At 39.6% G+C, this 17079-nt stretch overlaps 2 protein-coding genes across 2 annotated transcripts; one reads left to right on the forward strand and one right to left on the reverse strand.

The window, feature by feature from the left end:
• Positions 1 to 879: 879 nt before the first annotated feature.
• Positions 880 to 11329, reverse strand: LOC117458922 (choline-phosphate cytidylyltransferase B-like). Its single transcript, XM_034099661.2, has 9 exons — positions 11312 to 11329; positions 6003 to 6140; positions 4180 to 4279; positions 3476 to 3592; positions 3085 to 3236; positions 2893 to 2971; positions 2668 to 2810; positions 2378 to 2566; positions 880 to 1164 (listed from the first exon to the last, which is right to left on the reverse strand). Exons 2-9 carry the CDS (start codon positions 6081 to 6083, stop codon positions 994 to 996), a joined length of 1032 nt encoding a protein of 343 aa, XP_033955552.1. The 5' UTR covers positions 6084 to 6140; positions 11312 to 11329; the 3' UTR covers positions 880 to 993.
• On the forward strand, positions 8347 to 17001 carry LOC117457984 (lipase member H-like). The gene is made up of 11 exons (XM_034098214.2): positions 8347 to 8495; positions 8987 to 9067; positions 9862 to 10232; positions 12651 to 12759; positions 13467 to 13568; positions 13654 to 13743; positions 14362 to 14529; positions 14732 to 14821; positions 15829 to 15937; positions 16045 to 16218; positions 16322 to 17001. Exons 2-11 carry the CDS (start codon positions 9007 to 9009, stop codon positions 16401 to 16403), a joined length of 1356 nt encoding a protein of 451 aa, XP_033954105.1. The 5' UTR covers positions 8347 to 8495; positions 8987 to 9006; the 3' UTR covers positions 16404 to 17001.
• The last annotated feature ends 78 nt before the right edge of the window (positions 17002 to 17079 follow it).

The following is a 17079-nucleotide window of genomic DNA, read 5'->3' on the forward strand; positions in this document are numbered from 1 at the left end:
TTGTGAAAATCGAATTGTATTTTTTGCACAGCCCCACCTAGTGTCAGCAGAAAGTATTAAAAATAATGATTACAAAAAAATCCAAAAAAATAAACAACAAAATATATAAAATATATTTTAAGATCATGTTTAATCATCTGATTCGTCTGTACATTGCTGTTTTAGTCTGTGTTCTTCTAATTAGTGTCTACACTACAGTGTGTGCCTATTGAGCCGTTTTGAGCCATGTGGGACAAAACCCGATCATTCCCCTGGTGACTGTAAAAACGACACTGCGCATGCTCAGAGTATTTTTAGATTTAATGTGTGTGGCAAAATAATAATGACCATAGGGGCACTGAGCTGCCATCCCCACCATACGTCATCTCACATAATTCAGAACTGATAGGCTGTATATGTGTGCTGGATATGTGTGCCGCGATAAGTGTAGTGTGTGAAGAGGAGACGAGAGAGGTGCAGTGACGCGTCCTAAAACCCGGAAGTAAGCTGCGCATGGGTTCCCGTTCCCTCGACAAAAAAGCAATGAGATTTTTAGAAAAATAGCTTTTAGAAAATTTTAGAAAATAGCTCGAAATAAGATCTGTGGGAAACGTACCTGATAAATGCACGTTTTGTTCAGCCGGATAATATCCACATGTCTACCCTACTTTTATAATTTTATAATCATAAATCTATCGATCATAAATCTATCAATTAGACTCAAATTATGATTTGACTTTTGAAACTACAAGAAGATAAGGAGGACTTTTACAAAAAAGTAATAGAGATTTTTGTGCAGAGAATAGGCAAATGGACTTCATCTTCAAGTTAAGGTAAGACCACAATTTATATCCAAGCTTTGTATCCACCTTTATTTACATGGACTTGATTAAACCAGCATTAGTTCCATATTATGGAGCAGATAATCGACCAATAAACGTTTATGTGGCCGACGTTTAGGCCAAATCATGATGAGATTGTTTTTCCTGAGGAGGAATCTTTAATATAGGCCTTTTAAGCTGAGGAGTAGGAGAGAAAAGAGGGAGATTGGGAGGGGGAGGCAGAGGAGGAGTAAGGAGAAAGGGAGCGTCGTCTTCTGGTTGGACTGCTGCTGGGGGAGCCACGGGGTGAGGAGTAGGGAGAGAGGGCCTGGAGCATCCGGCCACTGCGCTCCTGAATCACATGCTAAACGTGACAGAGACAGCAAAAAGCATGATATTTTAAACCGTGTATGTATTTATATAACAAGAAAAGGAAATGCGCCACTTGAAAATAAACTTAAAGTTCACCTATTATGCAAAATACACTTTTGCATGTCTTTTATACATAAACATGTGTCCCCTCTGTGTAAAGAGACTCTGAAAGTTTCAGGAAAAAAGATTCTCTCTCTTTTTGTCCTGATCCATTTATAAAAACCTGTCTGAAAATGAGCTGATCAGATTTTGGCCACTTTATGATGTCATAACGATTTTTTGGCTTGTGCAACCATTAGCCAATCACTAACCAACTTATCACCTGAATCTCCTTCTAGAGCACCATTGTGTTCTTTTTAACCAAATATCTTGCAGAGGTGCGTGGGGAGTGGCTCCTTATTTTAAAGGTCCCATGTCATGCTTTTCCGGTTATTACCCGTCCCCTTGTGTGTTATGAAGGTTTAAGTGCTAGTGGAGCGTCGCAGATGGGGGTGCTGCAGCCCCCTCAACACCCCCCCCTTTCCCACGTCCATTCGCGATGTCTCGCTGTCTTCCAGATCCCACGCAGCAAGCAGGAAATGAACCCAGCTCACACTGTCCGCTCCTCGCAGCAGCGAGCCGCACAACGTCTCGCCAACACGGCACCCAGACCCCACGCAGCATTCTCATCTGTTTGTCCTTACTGGTGTCATTTTCTGGTTGCTAACGCCATTGTAACACATAATCACTGATGTTCCGCTGTATCGGTGGTGGACTCATCAGAGCAGAGTGGGCGAGCTGACCAATCAGAGCACAGTGGGCTCACAGGGAGGGGGGGGGGGGGGGGGGCAGGAGTTCCAACAAGCCGTTTCGGACAGAGAGTGAATACACATACTACAGAGATGCTGTTTGAGAAACTAATGTGAGTTTGGAAAATTGCACAGTATAAATCTATTCTAGTAGACCTCAACAATGGAATTATGATCAGTGGAAATGGCCATGACATGGGACCTTTAATCTAAAGTAACAGACAGAGAATCAGCACTTTTGAAACAGGGCTGAAACAGAGGGGATTATGGGATGCTGCAATGATCTGTTTGCTATTTTAAGCCAAACTATTCAGAGACACGTTTAGTATATATCTGAGACCTATCATATATGGATGAAAAACGGTATAATAGGGGAGCTTTAATATGGAGTTAATATTGATGTAAAAGTGAACGTGCCCATGCTCCATCAGGTCCGAAAAGCTCCAGGAAGTTGCTGATAAATTCTCGCGACTTCTCTTCCCACTTGTGGATGAGGTCATGGCTTTTCTCTTCCACCCTGTAGACAAAGTGTTTGGACTTTTCCTCCACCGTGCGGACCGTCTCTTTCATCTTGTCCACTTGTTCCTGGAGTCGATATTTCTTTTCCTGTCAGTGAAACACAAAGCAAGTGACTGACAGTAGATTTATGATGACCAAAAACTCCAATATTCTATTTTGTAAATTGCAACAAATACAATTTCACGTACATTAATGTATCCAACATTAAGTTCTCGGGCTGTGTAGCCTCTCTGCAGGTTGCGTCGAACATAAATGTCATAGTCTTTGACGATACGAGTGATCAGATCAGATGTGGAGATTCCTTCTGTCCTCTCAGTGGCCACGAACATCCCTGACATTAAAACATAAATGAATGTAAGTAAATAAAATGATGAATTAATTAAAATCATATATATCATTATCTATAGGTTTACCTGCTTCCTTGATGTGTTTGTAGACATCCTCTGATCCAGCAGAAGTGTAAGGAATATCATCATGGGCCACAAAGTCAATCTGTGAGTGTAACATTGAAGCGTTCAGACTGATTTAGCACCAGATATCTTTTGGTGTTGTCACTGTACGACATAATGAGAAGCTGTGTGTCCAATGACTGCGTAACCTTTGACCTTGTGTCTTTGGAGGAACTCTGTGGTGAGCGTCCAGGGAGCGTCCCGCACCACCTCGTCAACGTAGCGGCAGTGTGTCAGGGCGTCGTAGCGTTCGTCCTCTGTCATCACCGTGTAGCCCTTTAACTTGTGGGTGAGTTCATCACTGCAGACTAGGGACACAAAGGACATGGTAGTCATAAACCACGAAGCCAGGGTTAATCTGGAATGAATAAACTATTTCGTCCAATTAATAAAATATTTGGGTCCTTCAAATGACATTTTTATCATTATTGTAATCAAGGTTTGGAAGGGTTACTTTAAAATTGTGTTTTACTATTACTACACACACTACCTACATGACAATAAGATGAGATACGATGTATGTCAGGGAGTGAGATTCATCCTTTACCTCCTACTATCAGGTATGTGTTTGGAAACACATTTTTGGCCTGCATCAGAGCTCGAGCATGTCCCGAATGGAAAAGATCAAAAATCCCATCAGCGTAGACTCGCACAGGACGATTGGCTACATGATGAAGCATATGAAAACATGTCTTTTAAGACCAAAATAATATTCATAAACCATCAATTCATCTTTCCATATTATTCAAAGATATTGAGTGACGTAGAATAAGCTGATGCCAATATCTGATCAACCGTTAGACTTTGATACTTTGAATCTGTTGCTTTCACAGTACAATGGCGTGGCACATTCCTAGGGAAAGAGGTCATAATAATACCAACCCTGCAATCAGCCAAATAACTAGCAGTAAAGGAATAAATAACTATTTACAGCTGATATCAGCTGATACATTCATAATTAAAGGGGCCCAATTATGCTCAATTACAGGTTCAGTTTTTATCGTGTGCCTCTACTGTGACACGTTTACATGCTTTAATGTTCAAAAAGGTCATTATATATTATTTACATGAACAAAAACATATATGAAAAACTACAGGAAAGGGAAAACCCCAAAAGCATAATAGGGCCCCTTTAAGCATCTGAGTAATTCTCCTACTATTCTCTTATCGCTCACCACCTACGAGCTGCTTGTTTTCTAGGTTGCATGACATTATTTATAAATGAGAGCAAAAACTAAAGAGAAGTGTGACCTGGTGTGCCCCTCCGTGCCTGGGTGATGGTCAGCTTGTCATGGGGGGTCTGTGAATCACAACCTGTGGACTTGGCAAAAGCAGCCGGCTGCCGCTGAGACTGAATACAGGGAGAGAAGTGGGAAGAACATGTTTTAACTTTGTTAGAGCTTTCATTTTCCAATTTAAAACCTCCGTTTTATAAACTACTAATCCTTTTTTTTAGGTCTTATTGTGCATTAAGTGAAAAACATGACATTGTATACACACGTTTCCAGTTAACTGTACCTATTTTGAGCGTGGCAGTCAAAAACAAGAAAGTTGGATTCTTTTTCATAAAACATTAATATTTAAATTTGAAAGAAGCTCATCCTCGATCTGGTAAGAAGAAATGTGTACAAAAATAAATATTTGTTATCAAACCATATAGCTTTGATAATGATCTTTAAACAGATGTGAATTCTGTCGGTAACAAGCGTCTCCATATGTCATGAACTTTGTGTTGTGTGTAGAAACAAGCATCTTTATCTGATGTGATGTAAGATATACTTTGAACTCTGCTTCCACTCAAATGTCTGGTGATTCCTGTGCTGTGTTAATCCGTAAGGTTGTACAGTTCACCCTCTTGAATTTTATCTTGAAGTGATCTTTGTGAAGACAATTTTGTTTAAGCCCTGTTAAGGAAATTGTGCGATCACATGTGTTAACATTGCTAGCCTCCCAGAATGTTGTAGTAATGTAAATCTGCTTTGATGTCCTCTTATAAAGAGAGCCTGTTTCACTCAGAACAGTACGTTCTCCTTTGGAGCAGACGTCATACTTGCAAGTATAAAGACCTTTTTTGTCTTTAATACGAATAGTGTGTTGCTGTACGTTTGTTACCTAACTGATTATTCTCTCTATACCACAGCTGATTTTAAAGCTGCTACGACAGCCCTCCATGCTTCTTATAAATGTTGTTTCCTATAGTCCATAGTTAGCAATGATTTTGTGACTTTACACCTATAGGTAGGAAGTAAACAAACATGCAGGTTTCCACAAAGGAGGCACACATTTATGATGTAATGTGTAACTTTTGTACTTAAATGATATACTATGTGGCTCACAATTCTGTCACAGGCTACCTATACAACTAGAAAGCTAATTTAAACAAATAATAATGAACTAAAAGCTAAAAGCTTACACACCTTCCGGCGCAGACTGAAAACTCATCTCTTTCGACTCCACTTCGAGCGATAGAATGACTAACAAAGAACTGCTAACAGAGCACTTATATACTAATAAAGGACTGGCTAATCTAAAGCCAGTTGAGTAGCACTTGAAATGTTTGGCTCTATGAAACCTGATGTACTTATATGATTCTGTTTTCTTCATGGTTGTGTCTTCCTGGTCGATTGTACTTATTGTAAGTCGCTTTGGATAAAAGCGTCAGCTAAATGCAATGTAATGTAATGTAAAAACTATTTTAAGTGAAAGGATGATATAAAACAATTTGCTATCATACTAAACAAGTGTTTACTTAATATCACTTAAGAATAATAAGTTGCTGCTTGATGAACAAACTTAATCACTCCAACCAGTTATTCAGTTTACTTTACCCTCCCTCACAAATCAAACAGACAAAAGAGAAAAGTTTACGACTGTAATATTGACCAAGCCTTTGAATTAACAACACAAAACAAATATAACTGGTAAATATAACTGGTAAATACAACGGTATCTATGACTCATGTCCACTCTAAGTAATATCCAAATACAAAAAGACAATCAGAATCTCCTTTACAGGACTTCCCATTATTTAAAGTGTGAGAATAAACATTACATCTTGACAGAACAGGTCTTACCCCGCGACTGCCCGCTCTCTGGTGCTGTGGGGCCTGGTGCTGCTGGGCGTTGTTTCCCCGGCCTCGTCTCCTCCCTGCCATCCTGGATGTTCTGCTTTGTGTCTTCTCACAACACCCCGCCGCTCTCAGCTGGCCTTCCTAGTGTACACAGGGGGGATAGTCTAAGCAGCGGTGTGCTTTTAACTCAGTATGTATCCCACGGGCCTGCCTGATCCTGATGACGAGATAATGTAGTGAGCAAAGTTCAAGTTACTCTGATAAAACTATTCACAATGGTAGACTGCTCATTAATACTTGTGGTAACAGGGAAGATTGTATCAACAGGATGATTTATGCAATGCTAAACTATAAATAAACTAGATTTCTCACATTTCCTACCAGGCTATGTAGAGATAAACTATAAATATTAGTATGTGCCCAGAGCTTCTACTTTGGCAGCCTTTGGAACCAAACACAGAGGGACAATGTGTCCCCACATTTCACAAAGCTATCATAAGTTGCCCAGAGTGGAAACACAGCTAGATGTTATAACATGTCTGCTGTGAGTGCAGTTTCCTACTACTCATGGAAGAGGTACTCAGATCCTTTACTTAAGTAAAAGTGGAAATACTTTCAGCCTATGTATCTGTATGGTTATTATTACTTTTTGTTTTGTTTTGTTACTTCCCACTGTAAAGCGTCCATGGGTTTCGTGAAAGGCGCTATATAAATTGAAATTATTATTATTATACTATGTTCTTAAAATACTCCATTACAAGTCTTGAATGCTAAATGTTACTTACGTACAGAAGAATTATCAGCTAAATGTACTTAAAGTATCAAATATTCAACATGCACAATTACTGCTCTCACAATATTATATGTGTATATACATGTCAGGGCATTTAATGTAGCAGTTTGTCATTGTGAAGCCAATTTTAGATACTTAAAATACTGGGTTGCCTTTTTGTATATTTGCAGGACAGTATTGCATCATATTATTGAAGGAAATCACATGTTTTCTATGTAAAAAGTAGCTATAACTATAGGTTTACCAGAACTCCTTCCATTGATCATATCACTCCGGTTCTTCAACAACTCCATTGGCTCTCCGTTAAATACTGCATCGATTTAAACATGTTGCTCCTCACCTTCAAGGCCCTTCACACTCTAGCGCCTCCATATCTCTCTGAACTCCTTCACATCTACACTCCCTCTCGTACCCTCCGATCCTCCTCTGCCTTCCAACTCACTGTACCTACTGCCCGCCTGCCCACCATGGGGACAAGAGCCTTCAGCCACTCTGCCCCCCGTCTCTGGAACTCTCTCCCACGAGACATCCGCAATATGGACTCACTCTCAACCTTCAAATCCTGCCTGAAAACCCACCTTTTTAAACTGGCGTATTCAATATCTGAATTCTTCTACACTGATTGTTGTTTTTAAGTCTTTGTTTTTTAAGTCTTGAATTACTGCTTGATCTTCTTTGTTGCTTGTTTTTAATCATGCTCTGTAAGGTGTCCCTGAGAGCTTTGAAAGGCGCCCATAAATAAAAAGCATTATTATTATTAGTGTTAAATACATCTAGTGGAGTAAAAAGTACAATATAGGAAATTGGAAATACTCAAGTAAAGTACAATTACGCCAAACTAATACTTAAGAATGTTACTTGAGTAAATGTACTTTGTTACTTTCCATCACTGGTCATAGAAAGCTAAAAATTAGGTATTAGATCAAGATGTGTTCAACTTACACAGCAACTGGAACCCAGGGAACAAGTGACACTACATGTTGTTCAATTCATTTGTTTGCCATATTAAAAAAAAAAAGTATTATAAAACACATGATACGGTATGTATTGCATACTGTATGTATAAAGTCATCTTCTAAAGGATCAAGGCAAGTTAAATATGCATTAATAAAATGGAAAATAACTTCTGTCAAAGGTATCAAATGTTCATGTATCCCAAATGTTCAGTATCCCAAATGTTCAGTATCCCAAATGTAGGCCTTCAGTGTGCTGTGGGAAATCTTGAGGTTAAATTATGGAGTACAATCTGTTGTGCAACCTCTTGCAAATGTCAGTGCGGTTTTTCCTTTGACTCATAAAACCTGACTGCATGGTAATTTAGGGGAATATTCCTTCCTACACAAGTAACAACTTCTTGGGAATCTTACATGTTTCTCTTTCACTCTTTTTCATCTGAATGAGAATGGAATCAAAACATGTTGATTTTACAGATTCAAATCAAGATCAAAGCAGTGATATGAGAAACCGTCTCATAACCGGTTTAAGCAGAAAGGAACCAGGAGTGACTCTACAGGAATGTTTCACCTGTAAGCTGGATGACCTGGAGCAAGGGGTGTGGCTATCCTTGTGAGAGAGGGCGGGAGTATTGCCTTGCTGTTCCACCTCTCACTTCCTGAAGTGAACACTGCCCAAATATGTTGCACAAGCAGAGAATAACTTGTTGTTTGACACACCGGACCAGGACATATTATCCTACTGCCAAGGTAAGACTGATAAGAATGGCATGTTCTTTTTCAATGTTGTCAAATGTGTTAAATTGAAGGAAGACACTTTACAGTTTACATGAGGTGTCAATTGAGGCAGAAGAGTTTAGTCACAGAAAGATTTCTGCATGTTTCAGTTTTGCTGACAAACACAGTGGCATTGGTTGAGATTTATCACAGTGGGTGGGGCTAGTAAACAGGTAATCAGCCTGCAAAGGAACTAAATGGCACAAACAATGTCTTTAAGATGTTTTTTCTACTCATCCATAACATTTGAAAGATAGTAGATCTTGCCTTCTCTTCAGTCCAGTCAGATTTGCCTCTAGAGCAAAACTACAGGATGTGGAGAAAAACACCAAGTTTTAGAGAACCATCTGAAGGGTCTTCTTGTGTTGTGATGCCTGTTGTGTGCGTGTCCATGTGATTTTCTGGTGATTATATTGTGGGCCAAATAATGCCTGACTGGTGTGCTTTCATGTGATGGTCTACAGAATATTTTCTGGTGTGAAGCATGTTCCTGTGGCAATATCTGCTCACGCTGCTCCTACTGATAACTGTTCAAATATGCAAAGGTAAGCCAATAAGCAAACACTGCAATGTATGAAATGCACAAACACGTTTGTCAGTAAATTTAAGTTCAGTAAACATTTCAGGAACTGAAGGAAAACTAACACATACATTGTGGTTTACACACATAGGGGGACTGTCAGCTGGTGTATGCAGCCATGCATCACAGTGTTCTGTGTATGTAGAAAAACCACAACTATTGTGTAACATTTACTGAGAACATAAAGCTACTTTTCCATCTGAGTTGAATTCAATATACTCTCAGTGATCCAGCATCAAGCAAGATATCAACTCAATCTAATTGTCACTACCAGTTCACATAATGTATCTGCTTGGCAGTCTGTTTGTAGACATGTTTTTTTATGCTTTAATTATTTTTTAGCTCAATAGTTATCATTATATAGTATAGTATTACATAGTTTGATTGGTACATTTGTAATGTCTATGGTCTTTTTCACTTTCCACATTTTTTTTTGTTGGAATGTAATAAATAGTTTTAGCACTTTGCTTATATTCTTGTTAAATGGGTCCACAATCCCTGGCAAAGTGTATTTGCAGTATAGTTTCACTCATACCTCCCGCGAAGCTGTGTTAGAAAACAATCTAAAGAAGCATTAAATACTCCCACACTGACTCAGGGGCTGTGTCACTGATGCCAGGGACTTTCGGTGGTCAGTTACTAAATATAAAAAGGTTTCTTGGAAACTAGCATGCCTCATTTATTCCTTTTTGTCATCCTCGCCTACCTAAATAAAAATGTCTGTGCTCTGTCTTTTTTATTCTTCACTATCACTCCCAGCTCAGAGATGTGAAGAATTTACAGATCTGAATCTCTGTCACGCATTCATCGGAACCAACCTCAATGTCCGGTTGTTGCTGTACACCAGGGAAAATTTCACCTGTGCTGCACTTGTGTCCCACACCAACTTCTCCTCACATCCCCAGTTCAACCTATCCAGAAGAACCGCCTTCATCATTCACGGGTACCGGCCCACCGGGTCTCCACCGGGGTGGATACAGAAGTTCTCAGACATGCTTCTGGACAGGGAAGACATGAACGTCATAGTGGTGGACTGGAACTACGGAGCTGCTAATGTCAATTATTTCAAGGCAGTGGAGAACACATACAAGGCAGCCGACAACCTCACTGCTTTTATTAAAATTATGCAGGTATGAGATGCATCTGACATTACCTGTGACCATCTCTGCTGTGTTGTGAGCAGGGTTGGGTTGTAACGGAATACATGTAACGGCGTTACGTAATCAGAATACAAAAATCAAGTAACTGTATTCAGCTCGCGTTACATTTGAAAAACGAGTAATCTGATTACAGTTACTTTCGTAAACCTGAAGTGAATACATTTTGGATTACTTATTGGAATTATTGGTGGAAAGATTTCCTCACAACATTTAATATGCATTACTAAAGGTACAGCGGAATCATCACAGCGCACAAAGCCTATTACCACCGCAGATGGGCCAAAAAAGCGTTTGAAAAAAAATCGCGGGTCTGCTCGCTCTGAAACAATAACAACGAAACATGGAGGAACAAAAGTCTGCGTTTAAACCGCGTGTGTGTATATAGAGGAGTGTGTGGTTAAAACACATCAGCCTGCGGTCGCTCTTTAGCCTTACTAATGATTATTTCTGAAGGTAAACACAGTGAAGGCGGTGCGAAAGGCGGTGCGAGCTCGTCTTCGGCGGAGTTAACCCTCCCGCTGCCTCCTGGCGCTGCAGAGAGGTCATGAAGTGAAGCAGGTTTTCCTTCTATAAACAGCTGCGGGCAGCAGATACCGTGAGAGTCACAGACAGGAATTCATAGATCAAGGCAGACTGGTGCACACACTCTCCTCTCCTGTTTTGCCGATCAGGTGCTTAAACAAATATAGCTCTACACCCAGGGGCGGACTGGGACTACAAATCAGCCCGGGACTCTCGACCGCAAGTAAATACCGCTAGTAAATTGTCGGGGGGGGGGGGGTGCTACTGACTTACCGCAGAGGTAGACATTAAGGGTAAAATGCCACTGGCCCTCTGTTCATATTTGGTTTATTAAAATAATGATATTGTGGTCATTGTTAAAAAATGTCTGCTATTTTTATGAGTATTATTATTTGTATAATGCGCTTTCTGCCTTCCTGTCATTAGGAGTTAGACATGTAATGGCTATGTAATTGATTAGAACCTTCATGATCCTAAACTGGTGGGACATTTCGCCAATACCTTTATATTGTCTACTCTTCACTTACTTGTCAGCATAGGTCGGCATTGATGTACAGAGCCGACAGAAGACCTTGTTTATATTGGCATCATATTGAGAGGTGACGCGTCCTAAAACCAGGAAGTAGCTGCTGGTTCCCTCGACAAAAAGCAATGGGATTTCTCCACAGGGTTTTGGAAAATAGCTGGAAATAAGGTCTGTGGAAAACAAACCTATTTGATAAATGCACGTTTTGTTCAGCCGGATAATCTCCACATGTCTACCCTACTTTTATAATTTCCGAATCATAAATCTAATCGATAGATTATAAAAGGGTTTTAGGACGCGTGACCGCACCACTAGAAGCCAACTCCATCGATCAAGCTGAAACTTTCTCTCCCTCTTCTTCTCATGCTCCCTGTCACTCTCCTTTAACTCCTCCGGTGACTTTCTTTTATTTGAAGATTGTTTTTTGCCCGGCGCTTGGCCGGTTACCGCTGGTATTAAAAACATTTTGGCGAATGGTTAGGTGGCGCGATAGTCTTTAGTGAAGGAGCACGCTCACAGGAGCCTGCTCGCGCTGCGCTCCGCAGCAAACAGCAGTTTGCTTTTCACCCAACAACGACAACCGACTCACGGAACGCTATGTTGAAGCGTTGATAAACGAAACAATTTAACTAAATTGCTAGTCAAAATACCAATACCACAGGACCATTTTTTTAAGGCAATATTTTTAGTGGCCCGAGCGCGGGCAAGTGGTATGCTGGCCTGGGGTGTCTTAATAGTGCTTCAGGGCCAGCGGGCCATTTAATGTCGAGCCCTGCCGGTTACCGGCCGGCCCACATCGTCCGAACGGCCCACTTCAATACCGGCCTATCGGGATTCGTCCCGATGGCCAGTCCGCCCCTGTCTACACCCCTGGCCGAAATGTCCTTAAAATGAAGTCCGAGTTCGACATTTTAATTCATGTCGTGCCAACACTGGCAGGACAGAAGGCGACACGCCCTTTCTAAGCCGTGTCCCTCACTCACTCCTCACAACCCAAGCTGCATCCCCAACAAGTGTATTATGTTGTTAAATCGTTTCAGATGTGATGTTTCAGTTGTGCTCTTGATAAGCCATTAAAACAGTAAAAACACGTTCAGTTTCCTTTTGCTTTTTGTGTCTGCTGTTCACCAAAACATACCCATTTTAGATGGAAAAAGAAAGTAATCCAAAAGTAATCTAAAAGTAATCTGATTACGTTACTTTTTAAAGACACGTAACTGTAACTGTATTCGGATTACTTTCAGAGCCATGTAATCAGTAATCAGTAACTGATTACATTTACAAAGTAACCCTCCCAACCCTGGTTGTGAGTAACAAGACTAACGGTGGATCTTTTTCAGGAAAATGGCGCCTCTCTGAACTCCATCTACTTGATCGGAGTCAGTCTTGGTGCTCATATCGCAGGCTTCGTAGGTGCTAACCTGAATGGTTCTATTGGAAGAATTACAGGTAAGAGTTTACAGATTCAAATACTTTTTTTTTTTTTCAGATTTCAATCACCCCTCAGATATTCGCGAGATGGCATGTGATGTGATCTGGGTGTTGACATTGCCATAACTCACTGTGAAACAGCACAATACTGATAATAATCATTCAAAACCGTTATGCTAAAATCTCTGTTTCTTTTATTCATAATGACAAAACAGCTACACTATTTGTTTTCTTCCATTTAAGCATACATGACAACTGCAGACAATTATATGTTACATATTTTTAAGATGTATGTTAAAATGTACATCAGAAATCTCGCACATTGCCTCCAACAGTTTGTTAAACTATGTAACATTTGAGCACCTTTCCTGTGCTGGACCACAGATGTCCATCTCAGCACTGCTGCAAAGGAGTAGGGGGTATACACAATTAAGAAAAAGAAAAGAAAAACTGGCCTGACTGGATATCTGGAGTTCAGGCATATAAAACAGAAACAGGACGTGGTGGTATCAACATACTTCTGTGTTACAATTAAAGATGTCTGGAAAAGAGAAACACTGGTCAGCATTTATTAGAAAATAATCAACACAGCAGAGGCAGTAGTGATGATTTAGAAAAAGGGAAAAGCTCTTTAAATTAAGAGATCTAAATCATTACTAAGCTATTTCTAGCCCCAGTCAGCTAATCTTGGTTTGAGAATAAACTTGAAGCTCTACTGTCTTCAGGTCTGGATGCAGCCGGGCCTCTGTACACCGGCAATCCTCCAGAGAAACGACTGGACCCCACGGACGCACAGTTTGTAGATGTCCTGCACACAGATATAGATGGTCAGTTAAACTGAAAATCTATATTTTATATTCACTCTATTGTTTGTCATACAAGTTGGTATTTTTCTCTTGACATCGTCTACAGGCCTGGGCTTCAGGGAACCTCTGGGTCACATTGACTTCTACGCTAACGGGGGAACAGATCAACCCGGCTGCCCAAAGACCATTTTCTCTGGTAAGGGCTTTCAAATTATGGAGGTAGAAGAAAAAAAACTATAAATGTATTATCTTTGAGTGAAGTAATGTTGATTTTAAAGGTCACCTATTATGCAAAATCCACTTGTTCATGTCTCTTATACAACATGTGTCCCCTCTGTGTAAAGAGATTCTGAAAGTTTCAGGAAAAAAGATTCGCTCACTTTTTGTCCTGATCCACAAAAACCTGTCTGAAAATGAGCTGATCAGATTTTGGCCACTTTATGATGTCATAACGATTGTTTGGCTTGTGTAACCATTAGCCAATCACCAACCAAGGTAACACCCCCCCCCCCCCCCCTTATCACCCGAATCTCCTCCTAGAGCACCAGTGAGCTTTTTTTTAACCAAATAGCTCTCAGAGGGGCGTGGGGAGGGGCTCCTTATTTTCATCTAAAGTAACAGACAGTTGAAACAGGGTAGAAACAGAGGGGATTATGGGTAATGCTGCAATTCATGATTTGTTTGGTATTTCAAGCCAAACACTTGAGAGAAATGTTTTGTATGTAAGATATTGATGAAAAACAGTATAATAGGGGACCTTTAACACCCCTCATGAGGATTTCTATCATGGTTACAATTCTGACTTACTGTGCAGGATCGTCCTATTTTAAATGCGACCACCAGAGATCAGTGATGCTCTTCCTTGATTCTGTGGATCGGACATGTACCAGCCGGGGCTTCCCCTGCTCCTCCTACAAAGACTTTCTGAATGGAAAATGCTTGAACTGTGAGCGCTTTGGTGCTGAAGGATGTCCTGTCTTCGGTTGGTGCTTTAATTATCTCTAACTAATAAAGTACACATATTTATGCTAGAATGGGTACTGGGAATGGAAGTCAGTGAGACTTAAAATTAGTCATTCCTGAAGCAACATATATTCAGAACTAGTGTTTTTGAGTAAAAAGTAATTGGATGTTCTTTTAAAAAAGAGGATGTGAGTTGACGCAGCTGTTTCACTCAAATGCAGGTTATGATGTCACAAAGTGGAGAGACGTCCTGCTGAAGCTGGGCCAAACTAAAACTTACTTCAACACAAATAAAGTATCTCCGTACTGCAGTAAGTAACAAAACACTCATAATCACAATCGTAATAGAGACAGAAACATATGTATATGTAATATTATACTCACTTACTTTAATAACATCATTGTGTGATTCTTATTTGCTAACTAAGCTTGGGAAAATTCCTTATTAAGAACATTTGTTGCAGTGTTGTTAGTTACACTCCATGTGCACCAACAGTATGACCTTCAACTCAGGTGAACTGAGAACATCCTGATATGGCCTCCCTAACAATCCTTTCATTATCACCAAGCTTCACCCCTACCTTTCTCCTCTCTCTGTGATTAAATATGCAACCCAAACTCTATTCTTCGTCTTTCACTCTGCAGACTGTAGAAATAAAATACGACAGACGGCTGAACGGTTTGATTCTCTATTTACATTTGATAAATATGTTCCCACCACAATATAGCAGGACCCTAAAACCCTGATGTGGTCATTTAATACAGCAACTTCCATATTGGCATGTATTAGACATTTTTAGGGATTTACATTCAAGTGCATAGGCTACCATTATTTTGTTAAATGATATAGGAACGTCCAGTCTTTGAACTGTTTGTCTGCAAACTTGAAAATGTGTGAATTTATCCTAAATGAACGACAAGATAAATGTTATCGTCATCCATATTTTCTTCAGTTCAGAAAATATCTTTCATAACGTTTAACCTGTATGTGAGTTTTTCCCATTATTAGAATATCCCCGGTAATGTTCAGCCATCGTCTGTAGTCTGGTGCATCAAGCTTAAACCAGTTCTTATTGACAGTTATCAAGGCGCTTTTTTTATTATCCACTGTGGATAATTAGTTTGAGGTTCAACAGAATCGAAAATTCCAGAAAATTGACAGTACATTTTTCAAAATTGAAATTAATTTTCAATTTAATCTGACTGTTTGGCATTATTTATTATATTTTGCTCAACGAGTAGACAGTATAAGAGGATGTATTATTTAATGTCAAAATGGTGAACGGATTGATTTGTAATAAGAAATGTAATCTCCTAGCAACAAGCTACAGGGTGGAGGTGATGATATGGAACCAGGACGTCCGCTGGGGATACATCACTGTTAAACTCCATGGTAACGGTAAAGAAACTGTGGCAACCATTAACCAGTAAGTCCTCACTTCATGTATCATAACTTCTGTAACAAAGATTCCCCAAACATCTCTCTTCCACTCTATTAATGGTTTGGTAACCTCTTCATTTTTTCATATATTAGCAGAGCATCCCAGTTCCAGAAGTTCACAGAGACCAAGTTGTTTGCCCAGTTTGACAAAGACCTTCAGTCAGTGAAGAAAATGTCTCTCAAATTTTCCACTGGGAACGTGTTGAAGCCCAAATATAAGCTCCGGGTTCTCCGAATCCGTCTCACACACCTGGAACGCAAGGAGAGGTATGCAACATACTCATACTAAATGTTATCAATGTCTAAGGATTTGTATCTATTTGACATTGAATTTGAAGACGTTCAGTAACATTAACGTGGTCCTTCACAGTCTCTGTCGATATGATGTTATTCTCGAGGAAAACAAAGAGGTCACCTTCAGGCCAATTCCATGTGAAGACTCCAACTTCTGAGACCACCTTGTAAATAAATATCAAACCAAGCTCGTCCTGGAAGCGATTCAGCCGACTCATCAGTCTCTCCAGGATTGTAAGGAAAACAAAAGGGCCGACATAGATAGTACTCACCTGGCTGTGATGTGATCATTTGTGATCTTAAACACATTTTTGATATTATGTGTTTTTAAGAGATAATGTATGTTTTTTTTTTTACGTTTTGCCCCAATAAGGAATTATTTGCATCCCACTGTGAGAATGAGATTTTTTTTTATGTATTTGAAATTGAAGGAGTCTCATGATAATGACAGCTTTATATATACACTGTCTTTGGATGACCAGTTATGTCAATATTGAAAATCTAGGTTGGTTTTAAAGATAGTTTTTATTTGTTCCAAGTGTGTTGTTTGATCACATAAGTTATGACATTTATTTTTAGAAAGACAGTGAGACAGACGGATTTTAGTACTTTATACGATCACACATTTCTAAGTAACTAAGTATTAACAATAATTGTCATAAAACAAAACCATGGTTTCGTGATTTTACCATAAAAAGTACTGGGCTACTTTTCCAGATTATGTATTTTTTTAAATGAGTGACTTCACTATATATTTATTTGTGTTTTCTTATTCACTTTTAATAAATTGTCAAGTTAACATGTTTATTGAATTTACAAATACACAACACTATT

This window comes from Pseudochaenichthys georgianus, chromosome 14, assembly GCF_902827115.2.
Source record: "Pseudochaenichthys georgianus chromosome 14, fPseGeo1.2, whole genome shotgun sequence".
NCBI lineage: Eukaryota > Metazoa > Chordata > Actinopteri > Perciformes > Channichthyidae > Pseudochaenichthys > Pseudochaenichthys georgianus.